This window comes from Suillus subaureus (genome assembly GCF_016647635.1).
Source record: "Suillus subaureus strain MN1 chromosome Unknown BJ212scaffold_30, whole genome shotgun sequence".
NCBI lineage: Eukaryota > Fungi > Basidiomycota > Agaricomycetes > Boletales > Suillaceae > Suillus > Suillus subaureus.
Genome location: NW_024538586.1, coordinates 168,751 through 194,069, shown reverse-complemented (window position 1 = coordinate 194,069; position 25,319 = coordinate 168,751). Strand labels below are relative to the sequence as shown.

At 47.5% G+C, this 25,319-nt stretch overlaps 14 protein-coding genes, 1 non-coding gene and 2 pseudogenes across 17 annotated transcripts; 5 read left to right on the top strand and 12 right to left on the bottom strand.

The window, feature by feature from the left end:
- Window positions 1–688: 688 nt before the first annotated feature.
- On the bottom strand, window positions 689–2,788 carry BJ212DRAFT_1375380 (WD40 repeat-like protein). Its single transcript, XM_041336444.1, has 10 exons — window positions 2,693–2,788; window positions 2,450–2,642; window positions 2,244–2,396; window positions 2,065–2,187; window positions 1,915–2,014; window positions 1,793–1,860; window positions 1,547–1,740; window positions 1,386–1,492; window positions 1,174–1,332; window positions 689–1,123 (listed from the first exon to the last, which is right to left on the bottom strand). The coding sequence occupies exons 1-10, from the start codon at window positions 2,709–2,711 to the stop codon at window positions 908–910; spliced, it is 1,332 nt and encodes a 443-aa protein (XP_041189838.1). The 5' UTR covers window positions 2,712–2,788; the 3' UTR covers window positions 689–907.
- On the top strand, window positions 2,450–4,656 carry BJ212DRAFT_1524889 (uncharacterized protein; the record flags this gene model as incomplete). Its single annotated transcript, XM_041341725.1, has 7 exons — window positions 2,450–3,118; window positions 3,172–3,401; window positions 3,451–3,621; window positions 3,726–4,073; window positions 4,137–4,350; window positions 4,427–4,512; window positions 4,570–4,656. Exons 1-7 carry the CDS (start codon window positions 2,842–2,844, stop codon window positions 4,654–4,656), a joined length of 1,413 nt encoding a protein of 470 aa, XP_041189837.1. The 5' UTR covers window positions 2,450–2,841.
- Window positions 4,657–5,094: 438 nt separating this feature from the next.
- Window positions 5,095–5,997, bottom strand: BJ212DRAFT_558921 (uncharacterized protein). The gene is made up of 2 exons (XM_041343516.1): window positions 5,827–5,997; window positions 5,095–5,737 (listed from the first exon to the last, which is right to left on the bottom strand). The coding sequence occupies exons 1-2, from the start codon at window positions 5,908–5,910 to the stop codon at window positions 5,147–5,149; spliced, it is 675 nt and encodes a 224-aa protein (XP_041189836.1). The 5' UTR covers window positions 5,911–5,997; the 3' UTR covers window positions 5,095–5,146.
- Window positions 5,998–6,822: 825 nt separating this feature from the next.
- BJ212DRAFT_558825 (protein-tyrosine phosphatase-like protein) lies at window positions 6,823–7,894 on the bottom strand. The gene is made up of 4 exons (XM_041343515.1): window positions 7,744–7,894; window positions 7,145–7,691; window positions 7,025–7,093; window positions 6,823–6,967 (listed from the first exon to the last, which is right to left on the bottom strand). The coding sequence occupies exon 2, from the start codon at window positions 7,675–7,677 to the stop codon at window positions 7,165–7,167; it is 513 nt and encodes a 170-aa protein (XP_041189835.1). The 5' UTR covers window positions 7,678–7,691; window positions 7,744–7,894; the 3' UTR covers window positions 6,823–6,967; window positions 7,025–7,093; window positions 7,145–7,164.
- A 430-nt stretch (window positions 7,895–8,324) lies between these two features.
- On the bottom strand, window positions 8,325–8,406 carry BJ212DRAFT_t97 (annotated as a pseudogene). The gene has a single exon. The product of its transcript is annotated as a tRNA-OTHER (tRNA).
- A 68-nt stretch (window positions 8,407–8,474) lies between these two features.
- Window positions 8,475–8,556, bottom strand: BJ212DRAFT_t96 (annotated as a pseudogene). The gene has a single exon. The product of its transcript is annotated as a tRNA-OTHER (tRNA).
- Window positions 8,557–8,775: 219 nt separating this feature from the next.
- On the bottom strand, window positions 8,776–8,857 carry BJ212DRAFT_t95. The gene has a single exon. It is a non-coding gene; the product is annotated as a tRNA-Leu (tRNA).
- A 707-nt stretch (window positions 8,858–9,564) lies between these two features.
- BJ212DRAFT_1434936 (uncharacterized protein) lies at window positions 9,565–11,924 on the bottom strand. Its single transcript, XM_041337720.1, has 9 exons — window positions 11,369–11,924; window positions 11,074–11,315; window positions 10,895–11,021; window positions 10,703–10,846; window positions 10,483–10,648; window positions 10,133–10,432; window positions 9,971–10,074; window positions 9,695–9,911; window positions 9,565–9,643 (listed from the first exon to the last, which is right to left on the bottom strand). The coding sequence occupies exons 1-8, from the start codon at window positions 11,841–11,843 to the stop codon at window positions 9,778–9,780; spliced, it is 1,692 nt and encodes a 563-aa protein (XP_041189834.1). The 5' UTR covers window positions 11,844–11,924; the 3' UTR covers window positions 9,565–9,643; window positions 9,695–9,777.
- Window positions 11,925–11,927: 3 nt separating this feature from the next.
- BJ212DRAFT_1375355 (calcium calmodulin-dependent protein phosphatase) lies at window positions 11,928–13,322 on the top strand. Its single transcript, XM_041336443.1, has 8 exons — window positions 11,928–12,047; window positions 12,100–12,255; window positions 12,315–12,413; window positions 12,463–12,548; window positions 12,600–12,694; window positions 12,751–12,855; window positions 12,906–13,245; window positions 13,300–13,322. The coding sequence occupies exons 2-7, from the start codon at window positions 12,242–12,244 to the stop codon at window positions 12,942–12,944; spliced, it is 438 nt and encodes a 145-aa protein (XP_041189833.1). The 5' UTR covers window positions 11,928–12,047; window positions 12,100–12,241; the 3' UTR covers window positions 12,945–13,245; window positions 13,300–13,322.
- A 133-nt stretch (window positions 13,323–13,455) lies between these two features.
- Window positions 13,456–13,950, bottom strand: BJ212DRAFT_1278022 (uncharacterized protein; the record flags this gene model as incomplete). The annotated part of the gene is made up of 3 exons (XM_041331405.1): window positions 13,456–13,533; window positions 13,583–13,602; window positions 13,662–13,950. Coding segments are annotated over 3 exons (387 nt in total), but the record flags the coding sequence as incomplete, so codon positions are not given.
- An 822-nt stretch (window positions 13,951–14,772) lies between these two features.
- On the bottom strand, window positions 14,773–16,088 carry BJ212DRAFT_1375324 (uncharacterized protein). The gene is made up of 7 exons (XM_041336441.1): window positions 15,844–16,088; window positions 15,767–15,795; window positions 15,532–15,712; window positions 15,306–15,483; window positions 15,242–15,259; window positions 15,111–15,182; window positions 14,773–15,059 (listed from the first exon to the last, which is right to left on the bottom strand). Exons 3-7 carry the CDS (start codon window positions 15,602–15,604, stop codon window positions 14,900–14,902), a joined length of 501 nt encoding a protein of 166 aa, XP_041189831.1. The 5' UTR covers window positions 15,605–15,712; window positions 15,767–15,795; window positions 15,844–16,088; the 3' UTR covers window positions 14,773–14,899.
- On the bottom strand, window positions 16,088–16,922 carry BJ212DRAFT_558741 (uncharacterized protein). The gene is made up of 3 exons (XM_041343514.1): window positions 16,335–16,922; window positions 16,157–16,284; window positions 16,088–16,105 (listed from the first exon to the last, which is right to left on the bottom strand). The coding sequence occupies exons 1-2, from the start codon at window positions 16,711–16,713 to the stop codon at window positions 16,226–16,228; spliced, it is 438 nt and encodes a 145-aa protein (XP_041189830.1). The 5' UTR covers window positions 16,714–16,922; the 3' UTR covers window positions 16,088–16,105; window positions 16,157–16,225.
- A 268-nt stretch (window positions 16,923–17,190) lies between these two features.
- Window positions 17,191–18,662, bottom strand: BJ212DRAFT_1278114 (WD40 repeat-like protein; the record flags this gene model as incomplete). Its single annotated transcript, XM_041331410.1, has 6 exons — window positions 17,191–17,397; window positions 17,445–17,565; window positions 17,615–17,754; window positions 17,807–18,107; window positions 18,159–18,270; window positions 18,338–18,662. The coding sequence occupies 6 exons, from the start codon at window positions 18,660–18,662 to the stop codon at window positions 17,191–17,193; spliced, it is 1,206 nt and encodes a 401-aa protein (XP_041189829.1).
- A 367-nt stretch (window positions 18,663–19,029) lies between these two features.
- Window positions 19,030–19,645, top strand: BJ212DRAFT_1483831 (uncharacterized protein; the record flags this gene model as incomplete). The annotated part of the gene is made up of 3 exons (XM_041340688.1): window positions 19,030–19,042; window positions 19,096–19,155; window positions 19,206–19,645. The coding sequence occupies 3 exons, from the start codon at window positions 19,030–19,032 to the stop codon at window positions 19,643–19,645; spliced, it is 513 nt and encodes a 170-aa protein (XP_041189828.1).
- A 706-nt stretch (window positions 19,646–20,351) lies between these two features.
- On the top strand, window positions 20,352–21,805 carry BJ212DRAFT_1483830 (uncharacterized protein; the record flags this gene model as incomplete). Its single annotated transcript, XM_041340687.1, has 2 exons — window positions 20,352–21,169; window positions 21,223–21,805. The coding sequence occupies 2 exons, from the start codon at window positions 20,352–20,354 to the stop codon at window positions 21,803–21,805; spliced, it is 1,401 nt and encodes a 466-aa protein (XP_041189827.1).
- Window positions 21,806–22,110: 305 nt separating this feature from the next.
- BJ212DRAFT_1375283 (MBOAT, membrane-bound O-acyltransferase family-domain-containing protein) lies at window positions 22,111–24,183 on the top strand. Its single transcript, XM_041336440.1, has 9 exons — window positions 22,111–22,254; window positions 22,314–22,540; window positions 22,597–22,623; window positions 22,683–22,809; window positions 22,865–22,935; window positions 22,986–23,240; window positions 23,292–23,361; window positions 23,410–23,658; window positions 23,707–24,183. Exons 1-9 carry the CDS (start codon window positions 22,195–22,197, stop codon window positions 24,145–24,147), a joined length of 1,527 nt encoding a protein of 508 aa, XP_041189826.1. The 5' UTR covers window positions 22,111–22,194; the 3' UTR covers window positions 24,148–24,183.
- BJ212DRAFT_1375281 (60S ribosomal protein L18-B) lies at window positions 24,184–25,288 on the bottom strand. Its single transcript, XM_041336439.1, has 5 exons — window positions 25,214–25,288; window positions 25,069–25,155; window positions 24,977–25,021; window positions 24,543–24,920; window positions 24,184–24,489 (listed from the first exon to the last, which is right to left on the bottom strand). Exons 1-5 carry the CDS (start codon window positions 25,214–25,216, stop codon window positions 24,442–24,444), a joined length of 561 nt encoding a protein of 186 aa, XP_041189825.1. The 5' UTR covers window positions 25,217–25,288; the 3' UTR covers window positions 24,184–24,441.
- Between the last annotated feature and the right edge of the window lie 31 nt (window positions 25,289–25,319).

Genomic DNA, 25,319 nt, shown 5'->3' with positions numbered 1-25,319 from the left:
GCAGCTCATGCCCAGCTATCTTCACAAATACAGCTGCAGGCTGCTTTCCCCATGTCCACCACCACCCCCAAAGCTATAACTTCAAGTACTAATCCCGATGCAATTATAAAACATGCTGGTCACTGGACCCACTTCTGGCTTTTTGTCTGTTGCACCTCTCCTGGATATACCAGCGGTCATCATTGATCTTTACAACAATCACTCCCACATCCCATGATGTTATCTCATCTGTTGGTTGTATATGTAATAAGTACTGGAAGCTTAGGTGAAGCTGCATCATGCGGATTGCTTCTGCAGAACTGACTGTTTTGTCCTTACATATGGTGGATGATAGGTAGCTACCCTGTTACTTCATAGTTGCTTAATATTTATAGGACAGGTTATCATAGATGCTTCTGACCTCAGGTCCGAAATCTAGGAGGTGGGATCATAGGTGAAGCTGCCAATCAGCAAATGTCGAGTGTTGTTGACTTGGGTCAGGGGTCAATTGATCAATGCGGAACTATAGCTATTCCGATACAACCCAATGGGTCGATTTCATCATAGATGCCGCACAGTTGCGAGTTACTCGAACAAGGCTGAACAGTTCTTAAGATGTACTCAACTATAGTTCCCCGATAAACGATGACGATATCGAGTCTAGTCTATTCAACCAGCTTCACGGAGATGATAGAGGTGCTATAGTAACGGCTCTTCCCAGTCTGCTTGACCTGCTTTTTATTCGATTGCTTGAACATCAGGGGCGTACCAGATATAAGACTTGCATCGCCGTAGCCTTTGAAAAATATCATACATTCAGGAAATAACACTAGTGTTATCAGCCGAGGTAATTGAGGTCCTCTTCACAATCAGGATCAGTACAAGGCTATCCTAATAATCAATAAGCAAAACAATTCAATCCAATGGGCTAGTAAGCATCGTCGTCATCAACCATGATCACCTTTAATCTCCATCCTTGCCAATCATCATCCGGCTCGTCATCAGCCCATTCAAGGTCCTCATCACCAGGATCTCCCGCAACCCCATTCATCTTGTGATCAACAAGGTCGTCAACACCACCTAATATGTCAACAGCCTCATCTTCCTGGAGTTTTTTGCGCATGGCGAGTTCAACTTCATTCTCCTAGTCATCGTTGGCAAAAGAGGGGGATAAGAGTGCAAAGTGCAGCTTACAATGTCAAATTCTGATTCTCCCTCCTCATACATCACATTCTCATCTGCTTCTTCGAAGCCGCCGGCAAATGCACCCCACCGCTCTGGAGAGGGACAATGCCAAATGAGTACAGAACCTTGGTTAGTTGTTGAGGCAAGTCGAGAGGCTCCTGGATGCCACTGAAAAAAATCATGATTTTGCGGTACCCAGTATCATGACCGAGGGGACGTACATGAATATCAATAAGAGGTTCCCTACCGCCGTCCAAAGCAGTCGCAAATTGACCATCGTTTGAAATATCCCAGATGTAGATTTTGTGCGTCGCTGGATCTGCCGCCCCTGTCCTCGCACACATGGTTCAAGTCAAGTCGACAATGATGTGGAGCAATTTACCTCCAGCGAGCCACTCTCCATCAGGGCTATAACACATGGCGTGCCACGAGACCTTATTGATGGGATCATTGAATCTATGAGTAGGTTCCAATTCTGTTTCTAAAACCGCGCATTCGGCACCCATGATAGGCGAAGGATAAGTGGGGAGGATGAACTGCCTAATGGTGCGATCCGAGGAATTGGTAGCAAAGCGTCTAAAGAACGTAGCGTAAATAGAATGAATATATCGGAGAACAGGGCACCTACCGCCCAACCTTCGCAAACTCCAGACTCTTCATGCTACCTGCACCTGCTATGCGATGCCGTGCGACCATCTTTGATGCTATTAGATCCGATTTCCATGATAGGATATCAGTGGGAATCCTTACAATTTTCGTTCTGCTATTAAACACAAGTACGTTCCCGGTCGAAGTCCCGACAAATACGTGTCTGCCAGATGGATCAAATCGCGCGGTAGTCATAATGGAACTGACTCTATACGTCAGTGCAGGTCGTAAAGCAGAAACCAAGCCAAATACCGCGCCCGTTCGTCGTCGTCATCTTCACTCAAGGTCTCGCACAGCTCCACTCTCGCTCTGTGCTCCTTGCGCGAATCAACCACGTACGCCTCGCCCGTGCTGAGCAGTGCGAGTACTATGCGACTACGCTTGCATTTACTGTAAACCTATGAGAACAGAAACAAAGAACCAAGGCGCACCTATTTCTTGGATGAAAATATGCGCTAACAACTGGTGCATCAAATCGTATCGTATTGTACCGTTGTGGAGGATCCACTGGAGAAGCTAGATCCCAGATAATTACGTTCCAGTCTTTGGACGACGTCAGGACATAGCGGGAGTTGCGAGACCAGCTATGTAGATGCGATCAATTGACACGGAGGTTGAGAAATGCTGCGTTACTCACTCGACGCTTGTTACAGCCTTGACGTGACCTTCACACCACCGAATAACAGCACGGGTGTCAAGATCCCAAATAGCAGCTGAGCCATCTGACCGACCTGCTGCGACGAATTTGCCAGTGGGATCAAACCGAGCAAATGATGCACCAGAGACCAGTGAGGTTTGTACAGCGGTCGGGTGCGTGACAGTAAATGGGTCTTAGTATGATGGCTCAGTATACATTATCGAAAACGATGCGCAAGCATACTGAGTAAGGAAGCGTTCATGTTTAATTTTGTCCAGACGACAGTTCCGAGCTCTCAGTGATGTTTGAGCGGGAAGGAGTTGGTGCTAGTTATAAGTCACGTTGAACTGTCACGTCGCGTCCGTTCTCCAAACAGCGATCATCGAACGGCAATGAGCTCTTCAACACTTCCCAATCTACTTGCGGCCCTTGTCATTCCTCAAGAATTCTCTCGCTTTGACAAGCTCACAGATGAACAAATCCTTGCTCAACTCATCAAGTGGAAAAACGGTGTTAGTGCTAGCCTCACAAGCCTTTGCGATCTACTCGCAACGCGACATGGCATCCAAAGCCTACCTGTCGACGAGCAGGCAGATATTGCTACATCAGTAGCTATGTTTGATGGTCCTGGTGAATGGATCGCAGATGACGCATCATCTCTCGCACTATGTATGACCCCTTTATGACTTTGCTACCTTGACGGTGTCTCACTCTTGTCGCAGCCATCCTCAACCCGCTTACAGAACCAGACATCCCTCCTCTGGTACTAACGCGTATCCTGACGTATCACCTCAAACCTACTTTCGCTGCCAATCCCCATCCACGGCTTAATTTGCAAACAGGGCGCAAGTTACCTCAGCCAGCGGATACGCAAGACGCATATGAAGGACAGGTATGGAAGACGCGTATCGGAACTGGAAATGTTCTAGGGTGGTGTTTACGAAACATTGAAGTACGTGCAGCAGATAAATAAAGCCCAAAAACTTATATCAATTACGTAGGCCAGCACGTATGAATCGATTTGGCACCTGATTCTCCCTCCTGTGATGACCTACCTCGATGATTTTGAAGCACCTTACAAACTGCGGGGAGTGCAGCTCGTATCCGACTTGCTTTCTCGCGTTCCTCCAGAGCTTCTCAAGCGTACAGGAGTTGACGGCCTTTTATTCACAGTGCGTCAGGATTAAATTTGAACTAATACGATGCGTCCTATCATCCTCTTCCCTGCTGTCTCGTAAATTCTATTTGCCTTGAATACTGAAATTATTTAATGCAGTCTTTAAGCGGTACATTTAATCACCTGCGCGATCCGTTCACCCCGGATCTGATTCGCGCCGCCGTTCCTACCACCTTGCACCTGATTGACCTTACCTCACCACCCTCACTGGCTCCGCTTCCTCCGACATCTGGATTTCCCTCCAAAGGCCGCTCCATAGTTAAATCAGGGACCTCCCCCGCAAATCCGGCCACCCGATATGAACATCTATCCACACTGCTCGGTTCCTGCCTTATTGGCACTGTCTTCCTCTATGCATATGCCGATCCTGAGACCGTCCTCGCAGCAACAGACATGCTTCCGCTTGTACTTATCCACATCGGAATAGGCGCTGCCAGGTGGCTCAAGGTGTGCCTTTACCAAGCCAACTCTAACTTACGCAAATAACTTGCAATGGCTGCTCGTTTCTAGGCATTAATTCCACAGTTGACCCATGCTCTTCTCCCGCCAGCTGTTCCTTCCTTCACCCGGCCGCTTGATGTTGATCTGAGGCTCAAGGTATCTTCACTCCGCGCACTATGTACTTGCATTGAAACCTGTGCCCCCCGAATGTATCTGTGGAAATTCAATATCATTGATGCAATTGGACGTGCATGGGCAAGTACTATGGATATTGAATATGAAGGTCATATCCAACTTGCGGATGAGACAGGTAAGCAATTTACCCTTGTCTGAGTTTCTTCGTAATTATTGGTATCCAGGTGCAAGTAGCCTGGCACTGGAATACAAAGCTCTTCTTCGAATGACCTATATTAAGCTAGCAGAAGTATGCCCAAGCATCATTCAGGTATGATATCTACCCGCGTGTCTCATTGGTGATTCTCATTATGATATTCATATCCAGGAAGAATATCAACAGCTCATAACATTTGATTCTGCACTCTTTAATAGTCTTGTTGGCAGGAGTTCTTTAGCCACATCAGACAAATAACCCCTGATTCTTTCTTGGAACAATCCGTTGTAAATTACTATAGATCAACCCAGAATGTCCGTAATCCAGTAGCGATATGTAGGTACACAACAGAAAACCAAAGATATGGCTGCGTGAAAAGCGCGTCTGGGTGAAAATCTGCCAGGATCAACTCCACAAAACACTTCCACGCAACGGCGAAAACAATTGCCCAGAACCCAGCCCACTATAACCACAATGCTCGATATCGGGCCGATGCGGCGATGCCAGATCAAAAATTCGTTTGATGCCTCATTTCCTGCAAAGCAGAAGGTTCCTCGGTGGTTTGGGTTAAATAATCACGACGTAGTCCGCACATGGACGAGGGCGCAGAACAGGGAAGTGGTGAGGCACGCATTGGCGACATAAAATGTACATGGCAAGATGTGAGTGGCTGAGAAAGGGTTGTGGGCAGATATATGTTCAAGTAATGTTCAAGAGACAGGGGAAAGCTTAAACGCAACCCCAGAGCTCAGCGATCCCAGGCAGCGGATTGGGTAGGGGCACTTTCCCAATTGCTCCTCATAAAAGGCGAGTGATTAGATGGGCGGCCTGCATTTGTGAAAAATGACGAGGGTGGCTGTGGGGTCGCATTTGCTTGAGAGGCTTGTAGATAGAATGGATCTGTGGTGGTAAATAGAGATTGCGATTCAACCGGCGTGCCGACAATTGTCATAGGCGTGGGCGCAGGGGTTGGTGCGCCTTTCAACCCCGTGTATCCCCAAATGAAGGTTTTTGGAGACTGTGGGGAGGATGGAACTATCATATCCTCAACCATGCGTTCTTCGTCCAGCTCGTCTGGGTCACACCATCCCTCGTCTACACTTGGTCGACGGGAACGCGGACAGACAATGCTGTTACTGCGCTTCTTCTGAGTTATTTCTACGGGAATATAACCTGCAGGCCACGAGATAGATGAAGAAGGTGTGCGCGTAGTAGGTGTGGTGCAGTGCTGCACGTGTGTGGGGTCACACCTAATCGCGCTCGCATTTCCATACGAGTTGGGCGAGCTAGACGATGCACAAGAGGGTGAAATCTGATGCGCGAATAACGTCTGCGCGAGCTGCGCCTGAAAATTGCGGTGCCACGAGTCGCACGACACGGCCAGATAAGCATTTGTGGGGCAGGGGAAATAAGGTTTATGGTACGTACCTGGAGAGCTGCAAGGTCAATAGCCTCTTGACCAATGTGATTCGCATTGAGGGAGGCTACAAGGTCATCTACAGACACGCTCATGGTGAAGAGCCTTTGTGCGTGTGGCGGAAGACAACGGAGGAGGGATGAACAGAGCCGTCATGCAGAGCCTTGTCAGGAGTATAAATCATTAATTCGAAAACACGTGGTAACTAATTCCATACAAGGGTAACCAATCTTTCGGTTTCTTCCGGTCCGTCTTTCCTAGCTTACCCGTCATGCTCCGTTCCAAACTCGCGTTATTCAGTGCTCCGAGACTCCGAGACAACATAGCAGGCATGTGTAACTCATCTCCTAGGAATATCTTCCAGACTTTGTGAGATCATTCGCCTTCCTCCGCAGGAAAACTCTTGCATCACGCCAAGTGATGTGTGCACTGTTCTTTTCTTGTCCAGACTTAGACTTACGGGAAATTAATCTTCTCATGTCGACTATGCTCGGCATGTACTAAGTACTTAACCTTCTCAAGTTCTGGGGCATATGTTCGGTACGTTGTTGCGTATATGGTGACTCATACGTGTGGCTGAGTTAACCGGCACTTTGTTTGTACGGCTCATGGCAAGGCTGTCCCCCCATCTTGAACCCCCAGGAACTGGCAAATATCATTTCCCGCGGACTAGACAAAGGCCGTCTTGTTTATTCTTGGCCGTCCCTTGGGTTTGCGTCTTCCTGTGTGTTCATCTACAGATCTATGAAAGCCAGATTGTTCGCGTTGCCTAATTCGCTCAGCTCAGCGGCGGTAGGCGGCAGCTTCCCGCTCCTGGATTTCTGGGCAGAAATGCGGGCCGTCTTCCCTATTCCACTTTATCCACGAGAGCATCCATCGGATCCCGTTTCTCCTCCAATAAGAACCTTCTGTCGATGAATTCATCATCAAGTTATGACCCACGTTCTGATCGTTCCAGCAGAAGCGTTCTGGCCGGCGCCGAAGCACAATTAGGTCCCTGATGGCTATTTACGATGGTTCCAGCCTAAATAGTGTCGTGAATCCTGTTGCAGTTGGGTACCGAACAAATAATCTCTAGTATTATTACAGTTGTACGTTCTCATGGGATGAATAACACTTTCTCGTCACAAACGTAGTATGGGAACCGCCAACCTGGCGAACGGTTATAGCACGTCAGAGTGAGATATGTAAATAGCTGCGCGAGCGAACCCGAAAGGTGCACTTGGCTAGGCCGACTACTACGAGGCGCTGCATAATGAAGGCGAGACAAGTTTCACCCTAATGGGTATAGTTGAGGCTATGGCCTTGCAGGTACATTTAAGAACATACAGTTGCCGATCAACCTTTGATCAACCCTCAAGGAGTGCCAAACGCGCCTCCCTCGAGCCAGGAAGAACGTCCACATCGAGTGAACAATGTCCTCTCACCCTTAACTCCAGGTCCTTTAACTGCGCGATAAACCCTGGTCTAGGACACACGACAGGCCTCGCGCGCACGAGCAGCCCAAGTGCGTCCTTCAACGACATAGAACATCTCGAGATAAGGTATGCTGCGATAATTGTCGGAGAGCGGGACACCCCTGCGACACAGTGCACGAGAACCTTCCCTCCGCTGTTCCTGGCATCAGCGATGACCTGGTTGGCTCTATCAATAGCCGTGTAGATGGAGGATATATCTTTGTCCAAGAGTTGCAGGCGGTGGTATTGGACATGAGGATGGTTGGGACAAACAGGCGCCCTGCCGATGCTAATAATGTGGGTAATGCCTGTTGAATCAATGAAAGATCTCGATGCAGACGTATAAGGTCCAAGGAAGATGTAAGGTGGAACTGCCAATACTGCAGCATTCCGTTTGCTGTGCATCCGCACCGACTGCACTGTGGTCATTTTGAAGATGAGAGGTGCTGAGACGGCGAGACAGTAAGTTACCGAGCTATGGGAAAACCCATGTAATCGAGTCAGTGACGGGCCAGCGGATATTGCAGTGGTACCTAGCACCAATCTCTGACACTCTGGATCGATCTAGGTTGGCACATATGCACCTCGGGGATATATCTCATGTGTCTGAAACAACCCTCGCGAGGCGTGAAGGTGAATTCCTTTCATGGACAGACTATCACATAAAAAAGGAGGTATCGGCGCAAAGACCAGGCCTAGTTAAGGACCTCCGAGGATCTATACACCGCAAAAATGTTGCCAGCTGGTTTCGAACCAACTCCAAGGGAAACAGATTTTGACTCTGTTGTGGTGACCACTTGGCTAACACCAATTAAATGGACCTCCAAGGAAATCATCCATGACATAGTCACCGTCAGAGTGTGTTTCTTTCGTGGTTATCACTTGACTAGGACCAATTGAGATGAACCTCCGAGGTCCTCGGAGGTTCAATTCCGATCGGGAAAAAAAACAAGTTCGACAGATATTGATTCTGTTATGATAAGCCCCCAGCTAGCCACCGAGGAGCTGTCCACGAGTGGATCTTCAAGGCGTGTTTGCGATAGGAAAAAAACTGTTGTCAGCAGGTTTCAAACCTGCACTGGCCAAGAGAAACAGATTTTGAGTCTGTTGCGGTAACCACTAGGCTAAGACCAGTTGAGAAGAGCCTCCGAGGAACTGTCCATGAGTGAATCTTCGAGGTGAGTTCCAATAACAAAAAACTGTGTGGTCTGCGGGCTTTGAACCTGCCAAGTCCAAGAGAAACATATTTGGAGTCTGTTGCGGTAACCACTAGGCTAAGACCAATTGAGAAGATCCTCTGAGCAACTGTCCATGAATGAATCTTCAAGGTGGGTTTCAATAGTAAAACATCTTGTCGTTGGCGGGTTTTGAACTTGCACAGTCCAAGAGAAACAGATTTTGATTCTGTTGTGGTAACCATTTTGATCAGGACGAAGTTGAGATGTACATCCGAGGAACTGTTTATGAGTAAATCTTCAAGGCGTGTTTCTGACAGAGAAAACCTATTGTCGGCAGGCTTCAAACCTGCGCAGTCCAAGAGAGACAGATTTTGATTCTGTTGTGTTAACCACTTGACTAAGACAAGCTAAGATCTCCGAGGAAACCATCCACGAGTGAATCTTTAGGTGGGTCTTTCCGATAGCAAAAAACCATGTTATCAGCAGGTTTCGAACCTGCACAGTCCAAGAGAAACAGATTTCGGCTCTGTTGTGGCGCCCACTTGGCTAAGACCGGCTGAGATGAACCTGCGAGGAAACTATCCACAAGTGAATGTCAGGGCGTGCTCCGAGAGAAAAGAAAACCTTATTGCCATCAGGTTTCGAACCTGCGCAGTCGGAGAGAAACAGATTTTGACTCTCTTGTGGCAACCGCTTCACTTGAGCAGTTAAGGTAACCTCTGAGGAAACCATCCATGAGTGAATGTCACGGTGCGTTCTGATAGAAAAAAAACCTTGTCATCGGCAGGTTTCAAACCTGCGCAGTCGAAGGGAAGCAGATTTTGATTCTGTTGTAGCAACCACTTCACTTAGACCAGTTAAGGTCAACCTACGAGGAAACCATCCATGAGTGAATGTCAAGATGTGCTCCGAGAGAAAAGAAAACCTTTCTGTTGTCAGGTTTCGAACCTGCGCAGTCCCAGAGAAACAGATTTCGAGTCTGTGGTGGTAAGCACTTTGGCAAAGACGCTTCCCAAGTTGATATGAACCTCCGAAAAACTATCCATGAGTGTATGTCAAGGTATGATGAGAGGGGAGATCATTCGTCGGCAGGTTTTGAATCCGCACCGCCCAAGAGGAACAGATTTCTACGACCACAGGCGGATCTTGAAAGATCCATCTACGTGTGTCAAGGCATAATAAAAGGAAAAAGTCTGTTTAGCAGGTTTCGAACCTGCAACAGATGTCTGTCCTATCACGCTTACCACCTGGCTAAGACTAGTCGAGACGGACGTCTACGAGTCACAGAACATCATGCATTGACAGTAGAATCACATGAGATCAGCAATTATTTGCCAACGCAAAACGAACTGAATATTCCGCCCAAGACTTCCTCGACGCCGACATCTAGTCCAGAAACCGAACCAATCGCACGAGCTGCATAACGTAGGGACTCTGCGGCAATGTCCACTTCCGAAGGAGCTGTGAGGCCGAGCAGATATTGGTATGATGCATCAATGAAGCATAACGAATATACTTACAGAAGGCAATGAACTCTTCCAAGTGCATGACAGCTTGCTCAAGAAAATCTCTATGACGAGCATGCGTGATGAGTGGGCTTGTGTAATCGAAACCATCGCTGTATCTATTAAGAAATGTCAGGACGTCCATCCAGCCAGTAGATATCAAACTGTGTAAAGTACCTTGATCGTAAAACCTGTGCGAGACCATCTAGAAACGATTGGGTACCCTCGGATGTGCGAAGACTCGCTGTCCAAAACTGGGGTCGTTTGCTGTTATCGTAGCTATCGTCATACTTCACGAAAGTGAGAGACTGGTTGGCAGGAAGGTTTGCGACAGTATCGGACTTGTTCAACAAGAAAAGGGTACCTGGTTTCAGGTGGCTCTTAACCTCATCCGGGACTCGAACCATGGCATTGTCCAGAGGGGATAACACATCAGGAAGAGATAGAACACAGAGAGACAGATCAGCCTCCTTAACACTGAACGAACCGTTAACAAAAAGATATAGCGTATTATGACTTGCACATACGCGTTGCCTGCACGACCCACTCCTACTTGTTCTACAGTATCCGATGTTTCTCGCAGGCCAGCAGTGTCGCTCAGAACAACCGGGAAACCTCCAATGTCTAAAGTGAGCGTGAGCACGTCCCGCGTAGTTCCTGGAATGGGTGATGTAATGGCCGCATCACGCTGAGCTACAATCAAGGATTCGAATTAAGGTGTCAAAGAATGTGGCTTAAGTGACATACCGAGAAAATTGAATAAGCTACTCTTGCCAGCATTCGGAGGTCCAAATATCGCCAGTTTTATTCCAGAGCGCAGAATCTCCCCACGGCGGTTGTCATCCAAGTGAGATCGAATGCAGTTGATGATATTCAACGCACGATCATGAGCTAATACCGCTTCAGATAAAATTGCAAATGAGCCTGTAGAGAACCTACCTTCTCTAATCATCGCGTCCTGACCAAGATCATCCACGTCCTCGCCAAAATCAATAAAACCTTCAACAAAAACCAGACATTCCAGGATTTGTGACCTCAGTGCAACATATCGCGCTCTCGCATTCCCCTAGGAACATTTGGGGTAAGTTGTAAGTCCCGAAATCAGTAATAACGCCTACCTCAGCTCCGCTGACAGCAATCCTTCTTTGGGCTTCTGTTTCAGCATTTACCAGGTCGCGCAGGCCCTCGACTTGGGTGAGATCAAGTCGGCCACCCTCGAAGGCACGTCTCGTAAACTCGCCTGGGACAGCAGGCCGACAATATGGTAGTTTAGCAAGTGCACGTAACACTGCAGAGAGCACTGCGCGCCCAGAGTGGATGTGAAGCTCAAGAGTATCTTCCGTAGTAAATGATTTTGGACCTAATGTACATGATCAAATATCCGGCAACCTACAGCAAACAATCAGAACTCACCCTTGAAGAAGACGGTCAAGCTGTCATCGAGTCTCTCTTCGGTCTCTGGGTCGATGACGTGTCTGCGCTGGAGTATCCGTGGTGTCGGTGTATCCCCAGACTTTTTTTTGCGTGTTACCCGTCGCCAGACGTCAAGGGCGTCGGGTCCAGAAACCCGAATGATAGCTATACCTGCTTTCCCAGGTGGAGTGGAGAGTGCGTATATAGTCCTACGCTGCGCATCAGAGAGCGTGGGCTCAGACTTGGCGGAGAAAGTTGTATGAGTACGACTGGCATACCCAGTAGCATCAAACCGCGACGACGACCTGTTGGGGCGATGTAATCTGCAATTCCAGGAGGAACTTCTATGTAGAACGACTGATGCAAGGTTTGGGATCAGCAGGGAGTTATTTTCCCGAAATTGAACCTGTCTCCGCTGTCTCCGTGAATCCTTTACAGCTTTCTGAATGATACTGGCTCGCCATTGCCGCAACATTCACTGCCCTCGAATTCTAGCTCGCCGTCAGTCACGACCAGTACGATGATAGACGCGCTACAAAGGCTTATCATAATTTCCACGACTACAGCTTGCCCTTGCCTCTCATCGCCTAGCACAAGATCTAACTAAACCGACTAATCCCACCCTTGTTATACAATCACATAGGTTGCCCAGTTTAATCAGGAGCCATGGGTCAAACACGTTCGTATCTCCCCATAACGCATTCATCTTCTATTCACCCCGCGATGAACAGCATCACAGTTTATGGAGGACATGCAGAAGCGGTCTAACTGTGCGTTCTACGTTCCATACGACTTCTGTTCTGTTCTGCGATACTCATTTGACCGTGCTGTACAGTCACATCCGCTGAGCTTGAAAGATTGAAGAAACGCTTTATGAAGCTAGACAGGTTTATATCATCTCTTTAATTGACCATGCATTGCTACCGATCTCATAATGCATATACAGCGATGGCTCGGGCTCCATAGATCGCGAAGAATTTCTACAAATACCTCAAATAGCTACCAACCCATTAGCCTCAAGGATGATTGCCATCTTTGATGAAGAGTGCGTTCACAAATTTCCGTGGTCGAGTCATAATTTAATTCTTGCGCAGTGGAGGAGGGACTGTGGATTTTCAGGAATTTGTGGGTGGGTTGAGCGCATTTAGCAGTCGAGGAGGGCGAGAAGAGAAGCTACGATGTGCGTCTCCCATTTTGGTTCATCAGTATGACCTCATATCATGATATCAAGTCGCATTCAAGGTTTATGATGTGGATCGAGATGGTTTCATTTCCAATGGAGAGCTGTTTCTGGTGTTGAAAATGATGGTCGGGAACAATCTCAAGGTCTATGCGCTTGCCCAATGATTTGGAGCTCTTTGTAACCTTTTCTTTTGAAACAGGATCAACAACTGCAGCAGATTGTTGACAAGACGATCATGGAGGGCGATCTAGATCGTGATGGAAAACTTAGCTTCGAAGAGTTTGCCCAGATGGTGTCAAACACGGTTGGAAACATTTCCCTTGCTTCACTGCTGATGCTCACTCTTTACCTTAGGATATTGTCAAGCAGATGACGCTTGAAGACCTTTTCTGACAGCTTCGGCGCCAACGTTCCCTCATACCCCGTTGTGTCTATCACTCTCGTCTGTTGCATCATTATCCATCCATCATATAGTGGCAACTTACATGTAGTATCGCCTTTGTTGTAGAGTATAAGCTTCGGTCTCAGATCACCATAACACAAATCACGGTACGTGAAAGCCGCTGGGATCCGGAAAAGAGCGCTGTATGTCACTCATCAACAGAACTCGAATGACCTAAATAAAATTACAAGCGTGACTACGAAACCTGTAAATCAGGTCTTTACTATTCAGCTTCAGAGTGTTGTCTGCACTCTGGAATTTTTGATTAGCCGATCAGGCGAGCTACTGGTGATATCAAGTACTTACCGGACAAACCAGGTCTAATCAGGAGGGGTTCAATTGCCTGCCATGAGTATTCTGCGTTGACTGGCAGCTAAATGCGACATGTTAAACGACGTGTTTGAGTCAGACACCAAAATCAAGCACGTCTCACGAGAGAAGTCTTGCCAAGTTGATTCTGCACTACGTCTCGTTGTAGCTGGCCCGGTTCACGAAGAACGTCTGGCAAGTTGAATACTGCATATAGATAGTGAATCCAATCTACCTCAAAGTACCAGCGCAGACCCCCAAGAGACCACGTTTGACGTACTGCGATATTAAAAAATGCTCCTGCAAATTACATGCCATTAAACCGAAAGACGCGAGCACTATTCACCGATGCTTCTGACTATCATACAAGAGAGCGCCCGAGATGACTTGGCGATCGTAAAGGTTTGGACCACCACGAAAGGGGATGAAGCAGTTGGTAGCACTTTGAATGCGATGAAACAACTTGGAAAGGTCCGGAAGACAAGAGCATTGAACACAACGCACAGGTACCAGCGCAGATATTTGTCTGGCGTGCGATAATTGGTTACGCTTTGCAATGATATTTGAGCAAGCTAATGTGCCGACCTGAACATCTGAGTTCTTCCCAGTGAAAGAAGATGAGACGATAACTTTATTCTCGCATGTAAACGCTAGATGGAGCCAGGTAAATTTGCGTCTGTCTGCAATCACTTTGAACAGTTACTCACAGGAAGCTTCAACTGCGACGGTACCAAACGCTGCAACAAAGCGAAGGAAAACGAAGGAAAAAGGCAGCTCAAAATAAAAAAGTTCAAAGAGGCTGGGAATATGACTGACGGGTTCTTATATGTTGTCATTGAAATGCCACCCATTGTTTTCAAATTCTCCGAGTCATCGTGGGCATGTGTACTGGTCATGAGGCTTACATTCAAGACGAAATGATTGATATCTTGAATGTGACACGCTTTCCATGGCACACGGTGGTGTCTGTAGCCTTGCCCTTGTGACACGCTTTCCGAATACGCTACATGATGATGTCTGACCGAAAACGTCGCAGTGCCTTGTAAAATTCTTCTCGGATCTTCGCCACCGACTAGAACCATTGTGTTCGCCGCTGACAACTTGATGGCGACCTGGTCCATGTGACTGGTTCAGGGCTTCATCTGAAATTTTTAATGAAGGGACTCACCAGCTGCTACCCCCTCATAGAAACTGAGAGACGCCTTGCCTACATACATCGCTAATAAGAGTTAGTTCAGCTGAAAATTGCGTATTAAATCTGATAAGGATCCAGGGCAAGTTATATCGGGCTTGGGCCAGAAATATAACGTAAAGACGCCTTAGATCCTCTTAGATCAGTGAGATCATTGTCACTGCAACGCAGACAGTTGGCCCAACATAGCAAGGTCCGAGGAAGTTATCAGTCGTAACAACATGTGAGCGTTAAACTTGGTGAGGCCGACAATGTTTCACGATCAAGACAACGACAAAGAATAAACTCACAACAACACATAGCGCTCGTGCTAAGCCACAACGTACGTTACACTAACAGGGACCGTAAACAAAGATATCATACAAGTTGAATCCATGCTGGGGTATAAAATTACAGCACCATCTTTTACTCTTCGTCTGGCACTCTCGATGAATCCCCGCTGGTTCGGAGGGTCGCGAGTTCAATCAACAATGAGGAGTGCACAGGCTCAGGCTCCCTAGCAAAGCGACCTCTCATGTTGAGCAGAAGACGGTTGCAGAGCAAGGACGGCAAAGCGATAGACCAACTGCCAATTTGTCTTAGAAATGTAACACCCGGGGAGATCACAGAGACCCACGGCATGAAGAGGTCGATATAGGAGGGATACCGAGCCCAGACAATAGTCGACCCAACGAGTTCCATGAATATTCTGTAGATGGTAAAAAGTCAGGTAAACCGTAACAGCCACCTAGAAACTGACGAACGTACACGAGAAAGTATAATAAGCTTTAGTGGTCGTCAGCATATCTTATAAAAGACAACAACTACCAACCTATCGCGGGCCAGAAATGTTGCAAGTTCACTGCGTTGGTGTCGGTCAAGGAAAACTTTTTTGAGGACGAGTATACAAATGATAGGTTCAAGAATCAACGCTGGCGTCCAAAAGATCGCAGAGAGGGGGGCAAGACCCTCAAAGAGACAGCCCGCTGGTGTGGAAACTACCGGAAACCCTGGCAGCGGTCCATTCAATCGATTCTAATGAAAATTGCCAGACTCACTTTCCACGCGGGCGATTGTCAAGCCAATGAGGAGCGCCATCGCTGCGACCTCAACTATATTCAGGACAATCATCCAAGAAAGTACCTTGCGACTTCGGTTATAAATTGCCCACACCTTGAAAGATGTTAGTTGTCGACTTTTCGTGTGAAACCGCTGGACTCGCTCTAAGCTGCAGTATTGCTGAAACAAACGAAGGTTCAATGGGTGATAGTTGTGCATGGGCTGTATACTTACTTTGAACGGAAATAGTCATAAGGAGTGCACTGTCGAATCATGAGTAAGACATCAAGAGAAAGCAACCCGCGACTTACACGATGTTATTGCATAACATGTAGGTGACGCAACTAGGCCAGAGGAAGTCAACCTGATGGATGCCATAGTAACAAGAACATACGGCTTGATGAATGGTTAGCGTAAGACGGTGAAAAGGGTATGTCATAAGAATTACTTTGGATGATACCACGTCATATGAGTTTTGTCGTGCTTTGAATGCTAGTCAACAGAATCAGCAGTGATTGATACTTCCCACTCACTCGTGTCAAATGTGAGCCATACTGCTGGAAGCCAGCGGCTCTCGGGAGCGCATCAACGTAGTGCATATTCTTCTTTATTATGTAAACTCACAAAATGATAGAGATATGTCACCCAACTTTTCCTCTTCAACCAGACCAGATCAATCTACGAAGTCGTACTTTAACAACTGCAGTGGCTGGAATCAGATTGACACTCTACCTCGTCCTCGATGGTAATGACTGCCAGAAATGAGAGTCAGCAAGTAAAATGCATCGAAAAAACTCCTTACTGTGTTCATAAATGAGAAGTCCCAGTGCTGCAGCTCGTGATTGTTTCCCAATGTTCACTGATTGGCATATATTCATGAGTAAACAGCCCAAGAAACGAGTCGTAGTCACCAACAAGCTTGCCGAGCAGACACAGAAATGAAGGTCGTGTCCAACATGAACGGCTGGAAATATCCGTGGCATGACATGAAGCAGAACCAGCTTTAAGGCTCGGTACGCGAAAAATAAAGGCTCAGCCGCGAGGCGAACATATGTGGTCACTGCTTGATCGCAGCCCCAATCCGGTTGGATGCCACAGTATAGGATAAAACGGACCCGATTACGTAGCGGGTTCTCGAGTTCTCGCTCCAAAAAGTTCAAAATTGCCGGCAGGAAAATCATGAAGTTTGACTAATACTGCTCGTGCCGAGTCCTCGAGGCAGATCACCGGCAACTCTAGACAGTGCTTTCAACACACCGAACATGACTGTTGTGAGCGGAGAAATGTACGCCGGGGACCTTGATGACATTTGCTGTGCGAGTTTTGGAATCATACGGTACTTGCAGCGATCGATCGAAAAACTGATTAACTGTTGTAGCACATGCTTCCGGGACCCTGACCAGGAACGCGGCATAATGTAAACAAATGCTACCATCTCAGGTCTTGTGAGTTAGGCTGAAAATAGTCGCATAAATTTTTCAGAGGGTAGATACGAACGGTGGGCGCATGCGCTGTGCCTTTGATAATCGTTAATCGGTTAAGGGCTGACTGGCACCGCTTCAACGATATCCAAGTCTCCGCTCCGCCACTAGTTCACGTTCACGATTGCCGCTTTACTTTTTTACCCTCCTAGTAAGGCAGTTCATGATGAGCAAACTTTAGAAGGTCGTCGATAGAAATATCCTTACTGGCTCACTCTCGCTAATATCCATCTCGTCATCTCGTTCTCTTTTCAGAATAGTGGAGTCCATATCCATCGCATTTTCATCTTGCACAGATTTATCGAACCTCGAAAACTGTCCGGGAAGAGGACAACGCCATGTACTTATTTTTGAATCCTCGCCTCCCGTAACAAGAATTTCATGCTGTGTTGCGGGTAAGCACTAGATATCACTGCACCAAGAAAACGTACGGCTTCGTCCCAGAGGACTGAACGGACCACTCCAGTGTGACCATTGGCCCATGCTGAATTTATTGTCCACGGTGCAGATGAGTCTGACACATTTGAGCTTGAGAGAAGGGCCACATCACCCCTGTGCGGAAATGTTAAATTGCACATTACGGTCATGACATATCACATACTCATTTGAACCAACAAATACAGCGAGATTGCTGTCAGATCGTTTTGTATTGTGACATGTTATCAGATAGTCGGTAACCCAAGTTCGCCCATGGCTATGAATGGAGGGGTGGCGAATGTCACAGTTTTGTAACATGTCGAGCTTTGTGCAGCATCATGAGGAACAAGTAGATCGACGGGTGGTTGGAATGTACTTCGTTTGACCAGCAGCTAAATGTCTCCATATCGCTTGCAGCCCAGACGCGATTGGCGGACGAGCCACGAATCCACCCTGCTTGAGATATGCTGCAACCCCAACTGCCGACGTTCAGAACCGCTTCATCCTCATCGTCTTCCGCAGAATTTGAAGTGCTAACCAGGCCATCGGTGGAAGCTGATAGCAAGATCTGTCCAGATGTTGGAGATGGACTATTTTTCAGAAAGTGCACTGCAGTAATGTCGTCTGAATGTGTTGAGCCGTGAACACGGAGTGGTACAGTTGGTTTTCGAGGGTCCCTTGAATCCCATGTTGAAGATCACAGCTTTATAAAGAAGAACAGAACCTACCAGTAGAGTATAAATGCGTCCTCCTTCTGCAGGTCCGTCCCCGCAGCAACGGTCAAGCCATCATGAGAGGCATCACAAGACAAAACGGTACGAGATCTCCCAGATGTCGTCACTGATTACCAATAATACTCTTGAGTTGTCAAACATGAAGGTCCACTAGTAAAGTATGAAAAACATACTTTGTATGGTCGGAGTGCCGGAACGTTCATCCCAAGCAATCACGCAACCATCCTTACCAGCAGATAAAAGCATATGCCGATCGGACCCTCCAATGCCTCTAACTGTTCGCAAGGTTGTGGTGGCGTTTTGATGACCTTTGAGGGTCTGGACGCATTTCAAAAATGACTTGTCAAAAAGATGAATCGCATTTGACGGAGCAGAAGCAGAAGAAACATAGTAATTCCCTAGCGATGTCAGTGCAAGAACATAGCTTCCATCTGGGTGAGTGGTGGACTTTATTGCCGAAGAGATTGTCTCGAATGAAGGAGACTCGAGCAACGACATGACTGCAGTTTTGTAAGGTTGTTTCCGAGACTCAAAGCTTGAAGGAGATCCATCCAGATCACGTGTCAAGTCCAGGATCACGTCAGCAGGTCAGCAGATTATCTAGCCTCACTACGAACTTTCTAAATTCCCTCGTCATCGCCATATCTTTATTTCTTTACCACCACCTTGCAATTGCAAGCGCCTAGATCCTGTTCTACCGCAGCTGTTTTTCTATTCGACTTCTTCAAAACACCCACGCTCTTTTCAATCCACAGTCTTTTCGTCGATTCCCTTTAACATAGATTCCCGAACCTGTGAATCTATTCGCCCAGACCGAGAATAAGCATTTCACTTCGTTGCTTTCTAGTCTATTCCCACTTTCAACATGACTCGTCGGGGTGAGTCTTTAACCGCTAGGTTCTCGCGTGCGAAGACCCAACGCATCATACAGTTCCTCGTATCCATCGTCTCCCTCAGCGTCTCGACTACAACCTGATTCCCGCGCCTTTGGGTGCGTGTGAATGCATAATTCAAGTCACAACATTAATCAAATTTCTGCAGATCTATCTCTTCCGCTGGCCACGGAAAAGTCTCCTTTACCAGCCATCATTGTGACCCCATCATCTCCATCGGCTGACGCACCTGAGTACTACATAGCGTTCTTAAAACCGCCCCCTAAGCCTACGTTTCGTGAGCGCATCTCCGAATATTCTCCTTTCCAGCCACAGGTGCCCCTGAAGGCTCGGAGCGCTATGATCGTGTCCCTCATTCTCTTCATTCTGATCTGCCACCTTCTGGTACACATTGCTGTCCGCCGTCCACACTTCGATTTCATCCCATCCTCTGATAATATCTCGTCGCTCAAAACGAATTATCATCAGGCCCAAAACTCGTTCTTGGACTCATTTGTTTCAGATCTCAAATCTTTTTGGAGTGGACCAGTGGCCGGGGATGCGCGAAATTTCATAATCGAAGATTTTTCACAACCAGCGCATCGGTAGATGTGGCAGGTCCGCCATTTTTCAATATATGAACCTTGATACAAAGTCTATGCAATTTTGGTTCTTCACCGTGTCCCCAATTTCCCATGCATCTACTGACGCTCATATATCAAAGTTACCTTTGACCGCACTGACTTGTTTACAGTCTCATTAAATTTTTTCGTTCATATTTATCTGGAGTTGAAATGTTTAGCTAAAGTCCTCCCCTGTATCATGATAACTGTACAGGAAGCTCTTGGCTTTGTATTCAGCATTCAGCACTTGGTAGAGTGACGTTAGGTCTGCGACACCTGTCCAGTTGGGTTCCCATGCTTGTATCGACAACCAATATATTCGCGTTGATTTGTGACATCGATCTAGGGATAGCTCCAGGGCTGCAGCTTGTGTCCTCGAATAATTTATCGATAACTCCGCGTTCTCTCGCAGTAAGTCATTTATCTCGGTGAAAAGCAGAATGCGGATAACGTTCACTTGGCCAGCTCCACAAATATGTTTCGGGTCGAAGCCTGCGAAGTTTCTGTCGTAATTGTTGTGCCTTACTCAGGCTCGCTTCGTTTATTGTGTGTTATAGCTGTTTTCAACAACGTCGTATAAGTACAACGGTATTGATAACACCTAGCATGAGCTACCCACTCACTCCCTCGGCTAGTTCACAACATTCATTTTCTCTTCCCACTCCCGCTATTTGGGCAAGACAAGATTGAACATGTCTCAGCTAAAAGCAATGGCTGGATCTGTATCTGAGCGTGGCTCATTATCGTCCCCGGGGAGGGAATGCAGACCCCCTTCTTCGTCGCGATACTCTGGAATCACTTGTCCTCAACCTGTCGTGGCTATGGCACGCATTTCATCCTCTAGTCATGTGCTTTTTGACATACCCTCTCAATTCCCCCTTTTCACTGATGATCCCATCAATTACGACACGGTGATTTCGTTGCCATCTCCGCTGGGAGTACTTGCAGCTCCAACATCATCTTTGTCGTCCTCGTTTGCGACCAACAGCCGTACCACATCGCGCGCTATGGTCATACGAAGAAATTATTCTGATAAAAGTCACTCTCCTCAACCTACGCCTGATGATGGAAATAGTGATGGTGCTGGTCATAATAATAATAATAATGACAATGACGCCGCATCTCCAGTTTCTTCCGCAACCTCTGCTACTGTCTCGGTGATGGTGACTATCACCTCCGAATCGACTTATGACACAATGGTGACGTTGGGGAGCACTAGTCCTGGGAGTACCCAACCTTCGCCCACCGGAACTGTCGCATCTGCTCCGTCAACAGTGACATTGGGGAGCACTAGTTCTAGGAGTGTTCAACCTTTGTCCCCTGGAAATGTCGCATCTACTCCGTCAACAATGATATTGGGGAGCACTAGTCCTGGGAGTGTCCAACCTTCGCCTACTGGAACTGTCGCATCTGCTCCGTCAACGGTGACATTGGGGAGCACTAGCCCTGGGAGTGTTCAACCTTGGCCCACTGGAACTGTCACATCTGCTCCGTCTACATCTAAGCCCAGGTGAGCATCTGCCCGTATCTAGTCTGACAAACTGTTGCTTATTCTCATTAAAGATCTCTTCCCTTGATATTGGGACTTGTTTTTGGAGTCATTTTTCTTGTCGCCCTCGCCGTGGTAATCTACGAATTCCGCTCTCGCCGGCGCCAGCAGGCTGAGTTGCTCCCTCAGCCTCTGCCAGGTCATGGGAACCAGAATTACCAAGAGCAGTCGCTGCGAGACCCAACCCCACCGGCAACACCAGCCACACTAGAAAGACGCCCTCGTGCTCCCCCACTTGTTGGAAGGGTATCTGAATGGCGGTCAAGATGCCGCTCTCAAGACAGTTCGGAGCCGACGAGTGAGGTGTTATCAGACCCTTTTGCAGATGGGTCTATCGCAGTTTCTTCAAGGACCAGTGAACCTGCAGCGAACAACCACTTTGCAGTATTTGGCGAAAGGCTCAGTGTGCTGCACACAAGCGATAACTCGGAGTTGAATATTCTTGCCCCCATTCCACCGAACGCTGGGACGTCGATACATTCGTCGTACTTTTCTCCAACTGGTCATTATCGCGAGAGGCATGCCCCACTTGCAACGTCGGCAGAAGACACAATGGAAAGGTCGTCGCTGGTTTTCACGCCGGCAGTGATCGTTTGAGGGTTCTGTCGGACGGGGCACGTAGGACTTCGGTGGTCTTTACGGTAAATCTTCAGTGACAGTTCAATTTGCGGTTATGCCGTGTACATTTTTCACAGTCCGCTGTATTTATCGTTATATATCTTAGACAGGGACGACTGGAAATTGTTGATAAACTCAACCTTGCGCTGGTTGTAAATACGTTTGTTCCACTTAGTTGTGCGTAGACTAAGTAACAGCACTCTAATTAGTGCCGGATGTTGGCGTGGGAATACATGCAATACTTATAGAAAGGACGCCGCTTTTGGGTCGCTCTATTGCTTCAAGTACATACTTGGCTCCAAAAAGGCTCTAGTGCTGGTTTCTCAAGTTGCTTGGTTGTTCCTCGTCCAGCTTGTGGCCTGCCAGTCATGGATGCGCTCTTTGTACCTCTTGCCTCTGCCATCGGTGCATCCGTAGACCAGATCAAGGTTGGGAGCAATTTTGGTTCATACATATAGGGCTAACTCGATTGGAAAAAAAATGCTAGCTCATCTCATGTCTACTAATAGCATGTCCCCTAGGAAGTCTCTTCATTCGTATACCAGCATCTCAGCCCAATCTCAAGCATCTCTTCAATTTGCTCGTCTCGGTTTTCTTTTTCATACCAGTTTTGAATCTGCCATGGGGCTTTGTCCAGCTATTAGGGAGTGTTCTTGGAACATATCACATTGCGGCCAATGTGAAAGGCCCCAACATGCCGTGGATAGTTTTCGCGTGTGTTTACCTGCCCTCTTAAATTAGGAAATGCCTACTCACTGGACTTTCCGCAGCTTCGTCATGGGTCATCTCACAATCAAGTAAGGGATATACAAGTAAGACGCGTTTGGACGGGAGGCTGATGTATACCCGTTCCAAGCCACGTTATACGGGCATTTTACAACTTAAGCTATGAAACGTTCGAAGTGACAGGGCCTCAGATGGTGCTGACTATGAAACTCACGACTTTTGCTTGGAATGTCTGGGATGGTAGAACGGCTCCTGGAGTAAGCCCCTACTGCACGCTGAAAAATCTCCTGAATTCTAATTACACAAATTCAGAATCTAGACAAATGGCAATTACAAAAACGCGTCACGAAATATCCCACACTGCTCGAGTTTCTTGGTTATTCGTGAGTCTTATTCGATGTGTTTTGTCTCCGGATGACGAATTTTTGTGCAGCTTTTATTTCCCGGGTGTTCTAGTCGGGCCATATCTTGACTTCGCGTCATACATGTCCCTGATTGACGAATCACTCTTCGAAGGCAAGCGCAGTCCCAGTTCAACAAGGTCCATTCCAGACGGCAGAAAGCGAGTTGCATACCGCAAGATGTTGACTGGTTTGGTCTTCTTGGGAATCTTTGTGGTTTTGAGTCCTTCATTCCACTACGGCATCGTGATCGCCCCGTGGTTCATGACCCAAGGATTTCTCTATAGGTCCGTCTCAATGCGTTCAATCAAATGCTTTTCTCACGTATTTGGGTGAAGGATGGTATATTTTCAATTTTCCGGCTTCATTGAGCGGTCTAAGTACTATGCGATCTGGACGCTCACAGAGGTGCGGCCCGTGTTCTGTCGTAGACGCAATGCTAACCCAGGCAACTAGGGTGCGAGTATCTTGACTGGATTAGGGTTTACTGGGTATGGCCCTTCAGGTGAATCCACATGGGAAGGTGCCGCCAACGTCAAAATTCTTGAGATCGAGCTCCCTTCGAACTTCAAAGTTCTCCTCGATTCTTGGAACATCAATACGAACATCTGGCTAAGGGAATGTATATACAAACGTGTCACTCCCAAAGGGAAGAAGCCTGGGTTCCGCAGCAGCATGTTGACTTTTGCGACGAGCGCCTTCTGGGTAGGTGCTTGGGTATGCTACGCATTACCTGTGCTGATTTTGTTGTAGCACGGCATCGCGACAGGCTACTACCTGACTTTCTTCTTTGGTGGATTCATCACTACCGCGGGCCGCCTCTGCCGTGCCAACATACGTCCTTTGGTCCTCCCCCTTCCAGGAGCACCTACAACAATCACGAAACGCATTTATGATTTGACTGGAACTTTCGTCAGCATCCTCATTCTCAACTACGTGGCAGCGCCGTTTATGCTGCTAACTTTCACCGATTCTATCGAGGCTTGGCGTCGGCTCCATTGGTACGGCTTTTGGATGATTGGCTCGACACTCGCTTTCTTCTGGCTTGGTGGCTCCAGTTTCTTGAAGGCTCTACAGAAGAAGGAAGGAAAAGTCGCTGAGAAGGCTGTGACGCCCGAATCTCACGTTATGCCACCACCTCTAGATGACGTAGCAGAGGAGTTGAAGGAATTGCAGCAGAGGATGAAAGAGTAGGCCAAGCTTGGGTACTTATTTAGACGGGCTCCGACAATTGATATTCATGTTCAATTTAAGATTTTGCATACTGTCTCGAACTTCTGGATCATGTTTCAGTCCTAAATATCGTATGTCTCAAGCAGGGCCTTCCTAATAGAGGCGTGCGCTCGAACATAAGCAATGCATAGGTGGGGCATACAGAGCTCAAAAGATGAAAAGATGATGATTTGTAGTATACCCATAATGCATATGTGACCACACATAGATTGCGACGCCTTCCATGCTGCCACCGATGAATATTTTGTGAGCTTCTTATACTTTGAAGCCACGAGACTTTCGGCGACCACGGGCCCGCTCGAACTAAGGGAAATGTGTCAGATATGAACACCTTTAAAATAATGATCAACACATACCTTGCGACCCTTGGAGATGGTGTAAGGCTTCTTGTTCTTGTGGGGACCCATGCCAAAGTGCTTGACAGCCTCGCGAGTGTTCCTCTTTCCCCGGAGCAACACAGTGTTAGACCCTGTTGGTGCGCGAAGTGCGAGTTGATCCAGCGTCAATGCCTCACCACCAGCATTGAGAATGCGTTCCTTTGCTGCGCGCGTGAAGCGTAGAGCAGCGACTGAGAGTTTGGGCACTTCGACGAGACGAACATCATCGGTTACAGTGCCAACGACCACGATAACTTTTGAGTCGCGATCAGGGGTAGCAGTAGTCTCTTTAAGGATTCTTGACAAAGAGAGAGGAGGACGGTTGGTTTTGGAGAGGAAGAGGCGGTGGAGGATAGCCTGAGTAAAAATCATGCTTCAGTCAAACGCCTGAACTACATGTAAAACCATTCAACCTTGTTGAAACTCGAGTCTGTGCGGCGAGCCAAAAATCTGTAGAGCTGAACAACATTTAGATTGAGCTTTTGCACATACTGAACACACATACTTTGACGAGCAAAAGGAGGTAAGGATCCTCGCTTTTGGGGGCCGTCCGCTGGGCCTTCTTGACGTGGTGTGTCCTGAGGTCGATACCCTAGTAAAATGCACATTTCAGCATAATCTCTGGGAACTGTTTAGAACGACGAGCTCACCATCTTGATCTTGCCGATTTGTGCTGTTCGGGGACGGTGAACAGACAACAACGGAGGCTTGAGGAACTGTGCAGGACAAGTAAATAAGGTTTGATTCTCGGCATTT

Bases quoted from the DNA above. Each gene is read 5' to 3' on its own strand.
- BJ212DRAFT_1375380 (XM_041336444.1), bottom strand. The intron at 1,861-1,914 runs GTAAGGATTCCC...ATAGCATCAAAG, and splicing joins TTAATAGCAGAACGAAAATT to ATGGTCGCACGGCATCGCAT. The intron at 1,741-1,792 runs GTAGGTGCCCTG...TACGTTCTTTAG, and splicing joins GAGTTTGCGAAGGTTGGGCG to ACGCTTTGCTACCAATTCCT.
- BJ212DRAFT_558921 (XM_041343516.1), bottom strand. From the start codon at position 5,910: ATGAGCGTGTCTGTAGATGACCTTGTAGCCTCCCTCAATGCGAATCAC. The intron at 5,738-5,826 runs GTACGTACCATA...TTTCAGGCGCAG, and splicing joins TTGACCTTGCAGCTCTCCAG to CTCGCGCAGACGTTATTCGC.
- BJ212DRAFT_558825 (XM_041343515.1), bottom strand. From the start codon at position 7,677: ATGCACAGCAAACGGAATGCTGCAGTATTGGCAGTTCCACCTTACATC.
- BJ212DRAFT_1434936 (XM_041337720.1), bottom strand. From the start codon at position 11,843: ATGTTGCGGCAATGGCGAGCCAGTATCATTCAGAAAGCTGTAAAGGAT. The intron at 10,649-10,702 runs GTATGTCACTTA...CCTTGATTGTAG, and splicing joins TAGCTTATTCAATTTTCTCG to CTCAGCGTGATGCGGCCATT. The intron at 10,075-10,132 runs GTACTTTACACA...ATTTCTTAATAG, and splicing joins GCACAGGTTTTACGATCAAG to ATACAGCGATGGTTTCGATT.
- BJ212DRAFT_1375355 (XM_041336443.1), top strand. The intron at 12,549-12,599 runs GTGCGTCTCCCA...CATGATATCAAG, and splicing joins GCGAGAAGAGAAGCTACGAT to TCGCATTCAAGGTTTATGAT. The intron at 12,695-12,750 runs GTCTATGCGCTT...CTTTTGAAACAG, and splicing joins TGGTCGGGAACAATCTCAAG to GATCAACAACTGCAGCAGAT.
- BJ212DRAFT_1375324 (XM_041336441.1), bottom strand. From the start codon at position 15,604: ATGATTGTCCTGAATATAGTTGAGGTCGCAGCGATGGCGCTCCTCATT. The intron at 15,484-15,531 runs GTGAGTCTGGCA...GACCGCTGCCAG, and splicing joins GACAATCGCCCGCGTGGAAA to GGTTTCCGGTAGTTTCCACA. The intron at 15,060-15,110 runs GTGGGTCTCTGT...ACAAATTGGCAG, and splicing joins TATATCGACCTCTTCATGCC to TTGGTCTATCGCTTTGCCGT.
- BJ212DRAFT_558741 (XM_041343514.1), bottom strand. From the start codon at position 16,713: ATGATTTTCCTGCCGGCAATTTTGAACTTTTTGGAGCGAGAACTCGAG. The intron at 16,285-16,334 runs GTAAGGAGTTTT...CATTTCTGGCAG, and splicing joins ACTTCTCATTTATGAACACA to TCATTACCATCGAGGACGAG.
- BJ212DRAFT_1375283 (XM_041336440.1), top strand. From the start codon at position 22,195: ATGGATGCGCTCTTTGTACCTCTTGCCTCTGCCATCGGTGCATCCGTA. The intron at 22,624-22,682 runs GTAAGGGATATA...ACCCGTTCCAAG, and splicing joins ATGGGTCATCTCACAATCAA to CCACGTTATACGGGCATTTT. The intron at 23,241-23,291 runs GTCCGTCTCAAT...ATTTGGGTGAAG, and splicing joins ACCCAAGGATTTCTCTATAG to GATGGTATATTTTCAATTTT.
- BJ212DRAFT_1375281 (XM_041336439.1), bottom strand. The intron at 25,022-25,068 runs GTATGTGTGTTC...AATGTTGTTCAG, and splicing joins ACCTCCTTTTGCTCGTCAAA to CTCTACAGATTTTTGGCTCG. The intron at 24,921-24,976 runs GTTGAATGGTTT...ATTTTTACTCAG, and splicing joins CAGACTCGAGTTTCAACAAG to GCTATCCTCCACCGCCTCTT.